General features: G+C 34.8%; 2 protein-coding genes across 2 annotated transcripts; one reads left to right on the top strand and one right to left on the bottom strand.

Moving 5' to 3' along the window:
* The first annotated feature begins 632 nt into the window (after positions 1-632).
* Positions 633-2,779, top strand: LOC122041178 (APO protein 3, mitochondrial-like). Its single transcript, XM_042600778.1, has 3 exons — positions 633-1,016; positions 1,293-1,748; positions 1,821-2,779. Exons 2-3 carry the CDS (start codon positions 1,321-1,323, stop codon positions 2,650-2,652), a joined length of 1,260 nt encoding a protein of 419 aa, XP_042456712.1. The 5' UTR covers positions 633-1,016; positions 1,293-1,320; the 3' UTR covers positions 2,653-2,779.
* An 883-nt stretch (positions 2,780-3,662) lies between these two features.
* LOC122041179 (transcription factor bHLH30-like) lies at positions 3,663-8,192 on the bottom strand. The gene is made up of 2 exons (XM_042600779.1): positions 7,481-8,192; positions 3,663-4,386 (listed from the first exon to the last, which is right to left on the bottom strand). Exons 1-2 carry the CDS (start codon positions 7,766-7,768, stop codon positions 3,907-3,909), a joined length of 768 nt encoding a protein of 255 aa, XP_042456713.1. The 5' UTR covers positions 7,769-8,192; the 3' UTR covers positions 3,663-3,906.
* Between the last annotated feature and the right edge of the window lie 1,213 nt (positions 8,193-9,405).

Here is a 9,405-nt window from a genome sequence, read left to right on the forward strand (position 1 = left end):
AAATCGAAATATCCTCTATATCTAGGTCAAGATCAAGTAATTTGTCAAGACCTGGTCATACACCAAAATCAACAATTAGAACACAAGTAGATAGACAATAAAATGAAGAAAATAGAAAACAAATAAAAGAGAAACTATGCACAATCTAAAAATAAACAAACAATATTAGTTCCCCGATAGCAGTGCCAAAATTTGATTGAGCTAAGATTATCACAAGTATAGTTCCCAAATTAATAAATTGTTCTCAATTGTAACCCTTTAACTACACAGTGATAATATAGTATAGATCCCAAGGTCGATTCTCTTATGGAAATAATAATAGGATGTTTATCTTAGATTAAGTGGAGTAAAAGCTATTTTTGGGGTTTTCCTTGGATGATGGGTTGTTGTATTAAAAAAGAAATTGTAAATACTAAAAGAAAAACTGATCTAATATAATAAATAAATCCAAACTACAAACTAAACAAATTAATACTTAACAATTAATCTTAAGCTAAGCTAGCACTCATTTAGGATTAAATAAACTAAAAAAAGAGATGTATTATGGAAAAGAAAATGATAAGCGATATTTGATTAATCTGAAAATAGGCACTCATTTAGGATAATATACACAAATCAAGCACTTTGTAAATTGCCGAAGAAAAAAATTAAACGAAATTGAAACAATCCCCTGCTTTGCGCCGCCACACCCCAATGGCTCAAATACTCAAAGTCAATGCCTTGGCACTGCGATCAGCACCACCGAGTGCGGCCGACGAGTGTCCGGCGGCTGGAAATCCTTGAATCCTTCCTGAATCTCTCTCTCTCTCGCTCTCTCTCTCTCTCTCTCTCTCTCGCTTTGATTACAGGAATTCACGGCCGCTGCGAGCCCGTCCGGAGGCTGCCGAGATCCCAGCCGCGCCTCCTTCCCCGCGCGGCTTTCGACGAGCGCACACCCACGAGCTCTTTCCCCTTTCTGCTTCGATCTTCTAAGAGCTAGCCACATCCCGCAGCCCCCTCTTTGAATCCCTCTTCTTGTAATCAAACTTTCTCTTCTCGCTGTCTCTCTAACTATTAACAGCGGACATGCCATAGATTTTGTGGTTTCTGTTTTTGCTAAAATAGCGTTTTAATTCAGTTCAATACACGCCATGGATTTGGTGTATTAGACTTACGATGCCTTTTGCATTGCCCATTACATGTTTGATTTAATGCTTTACTGAAAAAAGTAGTTGATTTTAGTTACCTTGACGCATCATGTGAAGTATAACCTTTCAATTAACTCCTTTTCTTCTTCTTCTTTTTTTTTTCAGAATCAGAGTGATAGCTTCTAAGAAGGGGATGCTACTCCGGAAGATATTTATGCGCCATAGTTCTTGTACAAGAACACAGATAAGCACTCCACAATTTAGTTTTTCAGCTCACTTTGCTTCTCAAAGATCGGTTAGGAACAATGAAGAAATTGAAGATAAGAGAGATGCTGATAGTGGAGAAGACTTTGCTTATTCTGAAGTCCTGAGGCCTGGTCCAAAATGGCAGAGGAAACCTTATCCGACCCCTATGAAGGTGCTGATTAGGAGGGCCAAGGAAGAGAAGCTAGCTAGGAAGTTAAATCCATGCCGGATCCTCGAAAGTGCCCCCGAGAACGGCCTTCTCGTCCCAGACCTTATAGAAGTAGCTCATCAAGTTTATAATGCCAGAGAGTCGATGCTTCATGGTCTCTCAATACTTGTCGAAGGTGAGGCAGCCATTCCCATTAACAAGTGCAGGTATGCTGTTTGACATAATTTCGCTGAAAGTGTCAACGAAGCAGTGGATAGCTGACATTTTATGATAACCAGGTTTTGCTCTGAAGTGCACATTGGCCATGTCGGTCATGTAATAAGGTCATGCGAAGGCCGGAATAGCGGAATGAGGAATTCAAAACATTTATGGAGAAGAGGAGGAATAAAAGATATCATTGGTCTCCCATATTGTTACCATCTCTACGATAGAGTGGGAAAGCCGAGAGTTGGGCACAAAGAAAGATTTGGTATCAAAAGGCTTCCGGCAATAGTAGAGCTATGCATTCAAGCAGGTCTCGACCTTGAAGCTTACCCAACCAAGCGAAGAACCAAGCCTGTTTACTCAATTGAGGGGAGAATTGTAGACTTTGAGCCAGGAGAGGATACTGACATATTGGTAGAAGACAATTTTCGGACTGGAAATCACATTGTTCCCACCTTCTTGGAGGATAGGAGGCTCGAAGATGGAGAAACAATTAGCGAGTTGAGTGCTAGGACCTTAAAGTCCTGGTTGGATATGAGATCAGGAGCTGTGAAACTTATGAAGAAATACAGTGTGATCACCTGTGGGTACTGCCCTGAAGTCCAGGTAGGTCCTAAGGGACACAAAGTTAGGTTGTGCAAAGCGACCAAGCACCAGTCTCGGGATGGCTTACATGCATGGCAAGAAGCCACCATTGACGATCTAATTATGCCAAACTACGTATGGCATGTTCGAGCTCTTGACGGCCCCCCTCTGATCAATGAGCTGAAGAGGTACTATGGAAAAGCTCCCGCCCTTGTGGAGCTTTGCGTACGGGCAGGCGCCCCGATACCCAAGCAATATGAAAGCATGATGAGGTTGGATGTGGTGCCTCCTGCACCCGATGAATATGATCTTGTTGTCTAAGATCTACATATTTATTTGAGTGTGAGGAGCAAGGTTGGCTATTTTGCCTCTCCTTTCAATGAGATTCACCTGTTAATTCATTCTTGTTAGAGTGATCCAAAGAAAATAAATAAATTTTCTATTACCTTCCACAACACATTTCTCATATCCAATCCATCTAATAGTTTAGTTTGTAACATTCAACTCATATGATCTAGGGATATAAACAAATCAAGCCAAGTCAAATTTTGTAATGTTCATTGGATAAAGAAATCGAGTCAAACTAAGTCAAGCATAAAATTAATCAAACCATTTAAATAGTTGTTCAAGTTTGGATTTGTTTGATTTTGGGTTAAATTTGTTGGATTGTTTGAAAAATTTTATAATTTTAAATATATTTGATTGGTTATTAAATTGAATAAGATTCGTATATATCAAAGGAAACTCATCGACACAAACTTTGATCATGAAAATTATTCACAAGCCCTTGAGACAATGGTATAGAGGCAATGTGCTTTCTCAATTTCCCATATATCTAAGGATTAAGTCTTAACTTCGACAAACTAATGGATAAATTTTTCTTAATAAGAAATTGACCTAAGAATGCTAAGTTGACGGACCATTTGCTTTTAGTGCTTCCCGATTTACACTTACAGCAAGTGAAAATATTTCATGAAATCAAATCGATCACCCTGCTACCAAAAACAAAAAACAAACATTATTTATAAATAATTCACAATTCTTGCTCATGAACATTAACAACTGAACATATATATTTAAATTTATTTATTTAATTTAACATTTTATTCAAATTTATTTATTTAATTAATTTTATATATTTAATAAATATTTAATTTAATGAGTTGTTTAAATTTATTTATTTAATTGACTTTCTATATGTAACTATAATTCAAACACCAAACTTAATCACTAAATGCTAATGGTGTCTCCAGTTCACTAAAATAAATGCATTGTCAAGTATGGCATTTAATGTAATAATTAAGTAGGATCTTAGTGCAACAATAGTTAGATGAAACTAATCTCCATTCCCACACAATGAAATGCTTGAAGTAAAAACGAAGTTTACAACTGCACATCACAATAGATTCATTCTGAACACACAATTGATTTATATACACCAAACAAATATGCTTCTCATGAACAGAAAGCAGAACATCAAACAAACACACAATAGGGAATATCCGGTCATCCAAAACAGAAATATCAATAAGCACCAGCTGCAGCCATGGATGAAAGAAGTGCTGAGTATAAGCTTCAATTCCTTGAAGAAGAGGAAGTCGAGGAGTCAAAGGGCGGGATCCTGCGCCTCTTGTTAGAAAACAAGGATCTTGGCAGATGACCTACTTGCGAATTTGCTTTATCAAGTATGGACTCGAGGCCTTGGTGGACTGAGGTCGCAAAAAGATGCCTGTCAACAATGCCAGAATTCCCTTCAGGTGTCATCACAAGTACATTCTTTACTCGGCCATTTAAAGTGGAGATCTCGCCCTTAATAATTTTCAGATGTAAACTTTGGAGTGTTTGTATAAGATCTGCAATGATATCTGGTCGGTCCTCGCAACATATTGATGCTTTGATGATGAAAATACCAGTATTTGTTGCATCGCGTTCAATTTCAACTCGTACTTCATCGGCATCAGAGGGGATGGTGTAACCTTTGCTATTTTCTGCAGCATTATTCTTCAGTTTTTTTACATGATTGATCACTTGTGCAAGTAAGGCAGCTTTGTCCAACTGCAAGAAACAAATAAATTTCTCGGTTGTCTTATACTAAAATTAACTGAAAATATATTAAAGGGAAAAAAAGTCCCCGAGTTACTTCTTCACTGAACCACGAGCTTCACTGGAAACATGCACAGGAGATTGACGACTTGTGAATCTCATGGTACTATTATTTGTGAAAAATAATAAAGTTTTGACATAAAAAAATAAAAAAAGGAAAAACCATATGTAAAAAAAAAATGCTTCACAAACACATATCTAGTTTTGATTTGTGGTCTGGAGCTATTTTGGTTCGTTAAGTCATTGTAACTCAAAATTGTATGATGGATCACCAAATCTATTCCATATCACAAATAAGATTCATAGATTGGAGTTGTGATCCTCAAGCTACAAGGAACACAAATCTAGGCCCGACCACGATTCAGAACCGTCGATTTGACGGTTTGAGACAGGTCGATCCTTAACTTCAATCATCTAAGACGGTTACGATTCACGGTTCGAAACCGTCGATTCATAGTTTCTTGTGATTCAAGATTTATAAATTTATAAAAAATATATATAAAGAAAGACTTGCACGTATTTAAGTTGTTAACGTATCTCCTACGATTTCAACAAAGTATCCTAAACCGTGGAAGTATCGCTATTGGTACTTCCTTATGTCTTGGGTGTCGGCACTTGCTCAAATTTATCATCGATAAATTAAATACAGTGATCCTCATTCGGATTGACTATTTTCTTACCCCTATTGATATGATGAACCTCTTCCTTCCATTATAATTGAAGAATTAAAATCGAAAGCGACGGAGATTTCCGAATTGATAGATGAGAGTAGAGAAGCTCCTTATTTAGAGTTTAAAGAATGTAAAAAAAAACAGTTAAATAATTTCAACGGTTAAAAAATACAAAAAAAAAAAAATCTCTCTTTCCCCACGATCGGAATTGCTTTTACTCATTCCCTCTAGCTTTTAAATCACATTAGTATAAACGAAATGTTACAAAGTTGAAAGAAATCATTTACTCGCTTACACGTCTTCCAGCTATTAAGAACAATATAGCAAAAGAAAACTATTGATTAATTATTAACTAACACAAAGACATCAATAGTAGTAGTCTAGTTGGTTAGGATGTTCCGATCTTATTCGAGAGACTCAAGTTTGAACCCCAGTAATGAAATTTTTTTTAACAAATTTTCATTTATATAAAAAAAAAAGTTAAATGGGGGCTTGAACCTTACCCGGCTTGAGCCGAGCCGGTTACAGTATAGGCCCGGTGACCCATGTCAACGAGTGGTCGGGTCTACACATATCTGGTTTTAATTTATATTTTGAAGTTGATTTAATTCAAGTAATTTTAAATCAAAATTGCTTGATAGGGAGTATATTGAGCATAAATAGAGGGGATGAATGATTTAAAAAAAAAGAGAGATTTGAGTGTGTCATTTGGTGAACTGAAACTATTATTTCAAAATTACTCAGACATATCTGATAATTATCAAACTTCTGTTTTAATTAACAAATGTATTTTATGGTAGTAATAATTAATAATACATCATAAGTAATGTATTTCTAAATTATTCAAACTGTTATTGTTTGACTTGTTTTTAGTATATTATTATTTAATAATATCCTTAATAGATTAACAGTATGATTATCAATATTTGATGTGTTATGTATTAGTCAGATTGAATAGAGATTAGCAACCTTATGACTAATTTTATTATAAATTAGTATTACAAAATTTAAAGTGAAAATCCTTACTTGCGCTTGTGCAATTTGCAGACCACCACGGTCTCCACCTCTTATCGACATCTCATACTAATAGAACTTGTGTGAAGATCCTTTTCAAAAGATGTTGTATTCAAATCTCAAAGCGCTAAAGGGGAGCCCCTACTATAATTAAAGGATAGAATCTACCCGCCAAAATAAAAAACATAGCGCCATAACTAAATGGAAGCATCTAATATAACTGAAGGCACCTAGTATAATCAAAAGGTAGCATCTATGTGGTGGGAAAAAAAATGATAACACCTATCGTAACAAAATGGTAGCATCTACGATAACTAAATGGTACCACCTACCTACTCGTAATAAAAAATGATAGCATATAACTAAAGGGTAATATCTGGCACAACTGAATCGTAGTGCCTTGAATGACCAAATGGTAACACCTAATTGCATGGAATAAAAACAAATGGTAGCAACTAATATAACTAAACGATAACACCTAACATAACAAAACAAAGTAGCAAAAATTCAAACAAGATACATGTTAGATGAAGGAGGCTGCTTTTTCAATAAATCAGTTGGTTCTTCAAATCTCACCTGATGTCATACTTAGTCCATCTCTTTCCATCAATTGCCCTTAATTTTTTGTTACTTTCTTGGCTCAATCTTATGATTTTGATATGATGTTAGAAAAATCGATGATCTCAAATCAGTCATGGTCATTTCACATCCAACTAAGCTGATCCGTTTCGGAATTGGCCAAGTTTTCAATTAAAATCTTATTACAGATACTGAAAACACATTTAGAAGTCTTATAATCAAAATCATAAACTAGAAATTAGGAGCAACAATGCCTACAGATAGTCAATAAGAAAGGTGCATGTTTTTAAAGAGGCCCCTGGAAACATAAATCAAATTTAAAACAATAACACAAGACTAAATGCTATTGGCTTCGATATATGGAACATGAATAAACTACAATAATAATTGGTAAATCCATTAGCCATAACGGATAGGGAAGAATGATAGCAGCTTATCAAAGAAAATAAACAAAAAGATGCTGAAATTCAAAACAAAGAAAAAACCCTATTAACCGTTAACCAAATACTTCAACGAATATCTAAGAAGGGTGTTCTGATTTTGTTGTTGTTGTTGTTTCATTCCCAGTATCCTCTATCTCGTTTTACTTCTTGCTCATTGCATTCATATAACAGGAACAGTGACAAGTGTAGACGTTAAAGACATGACAAGTCATGAAGGTTACAAGGAAAAGGCTGCTCAGTTGTAACTGTAGGAAGTTCTTACTAGCAACAGATTAACACACAAAAAAAGAATAGTCATTTAATCGAACAGAAGACGAGCAAAGAGATAGCAACACGAACCTTGCTTGCGCAGGGAACCATACGCCGCAGCACTGCGAGGTGGCCGTTTATCCTCTCCCTCCGCCGCCTCTCCGCCTCGCTGTGGCTCTTCAGTGCCATGGCCGTCTTCACATCCACGATCCCTCTACCATCCTTCTTCACCCCCAATCGGGAAGGTGGCACCACAAACTCTCTTCTTTCTCCGTCCATCCCAAACGAAGAAGACGACGAATCCAGCCGAAACCCAGACACCAGGCCATTAGGAAAACCCCTAAAAAGCCCCAACTCCCCAGCAGGAACAGAACTCATCAATCGCAGCAACAAAGACAGGATCCAAAGAAAAAGGAAGGCAAATAATAAGAGGACTAGGACAACGAATCAGAAAAAAGCAACCCAAGATCCAAACTTTATTATCGTTCAGGGAGGTCAGGAACCAGGAGGACGGCATGGCGGATAAGACCAGAAGGGAAGCCTCACGCGCCGCAACTTCCTCACTTCGCCATCTTCGATCGATCCGTTCGTCGCTCTTCTTCTAATAATCCAATCGATTGCTTCCATGGCGAGGATAAAAATGAGGGAATCAAAAGCAGGAACTTATAGGAGGGCTCATCTTCGATCTTCTACTGAACGTTATCACATCCCACGCCGACAACAAGCAGAAGAACTCGGAGTTCGCACAAAGGCGAGACCTTTTTCCTAAGGAAGAAGGAGAAGTGGATTACTATCACAAGCAGAGCTTATGATTTTATAAACCATCAATTTGGATAAAACATTCAGCAAAAAGCCGAAAGAAGCGTGTTTTCCTCAGCCTACCCACCACCGCCCACGTCTTTTTTAGTTTTTACCAAGTCTTTTAACATATTTTTAGTTTTAATTTTTTTATTATATATGTAATGAAATGAAAAATGATATAATAACAGAAGATGAATACGCTAATTTTAGTACTTTCATCAACTCATCTCAAATTAATACGGAGAAAATAAATCATAGAAAAAAATAAAAAATAATATGCACGTTAATATAATATTCATTTATCTTTAAATTAAATTTATGCATTTATAAAAAAAATTAAATTTATGCATTTATCTTTAAATTTTTTACTCTGTGTATATCATTATTCTAATGAAATATAATATTCATTAAGTATTCCTCTCATATTACTATTATTTTATTAAGAATTTAGATGGTTTATTAAAAAAATTTTCATTAATTTAGTGAAATCTAAAATTAAATTACGTTAATATTTTTTTTCTTTTCATACGAAAAATAATTTTAAAATTTATTAATAATTTTTATAAACACATCAATTAAGGATCTAGAGTTCGAGATTCAGTTGTGATGTATTATTAGAAATTTTTTCTTTATTTTTGTATCTAAGAATTGACAATATTATAAGTAGAAAAACTTTTATAAATACTTTAGACTGATGAAATTAGAAAGCATATTAATTTTTTATAAGGGAGCCCGTTATAATAGTTTGTTATTAGAATTTTCGAACATCATCCTTGCATTGCACTATTACATGAGTTTGACGTATCGTTACCTAATTTATGGATGGTATTTTAACTAAGATTAAAAGTAGTATTTATTTTTATCAGTTTAATATTTGATATAAAAAATTATTATTATTATTATTATTATTATTTTGTAAAGGAGAGTCACTTAAAGATGTAAGGCCGATATTCTAAAATAAATCATATTATCATTAAAAAATTCTTGTTTAATTACTTGATAGAAAATATGTGTTCGATGTATTATATTACATATGCAACCTATATATTCGATCCCTAATTATTATTAAAATTGCTTATTTTTAATAAATTTTGATTATATTATAAAATTCTTAATTATTATTTGACTGTTCACAACTTTCACATATTTAAATTATTTTGTTTGGTTAGTAAATTTGATATTATAAATTTATTAGAGATTTTGATAAGAGCGTT

The sequence above is a fragment of the Zingiber officinale genome, chromosome 2A (genome assembly GCF_018446385.1).
Source record: "Zingiber officinale cultivar Zhangliang chromosome 2A, Zo_v1.1, whole genome shotgun sequence".
Taxonomy (NCBI): Eukaryota; Viridiplantae; Streptophyta; class Magnoliopsida; order Zingiberales; family Zingiberaceae; genus Zingiber; species Zingiber officinale.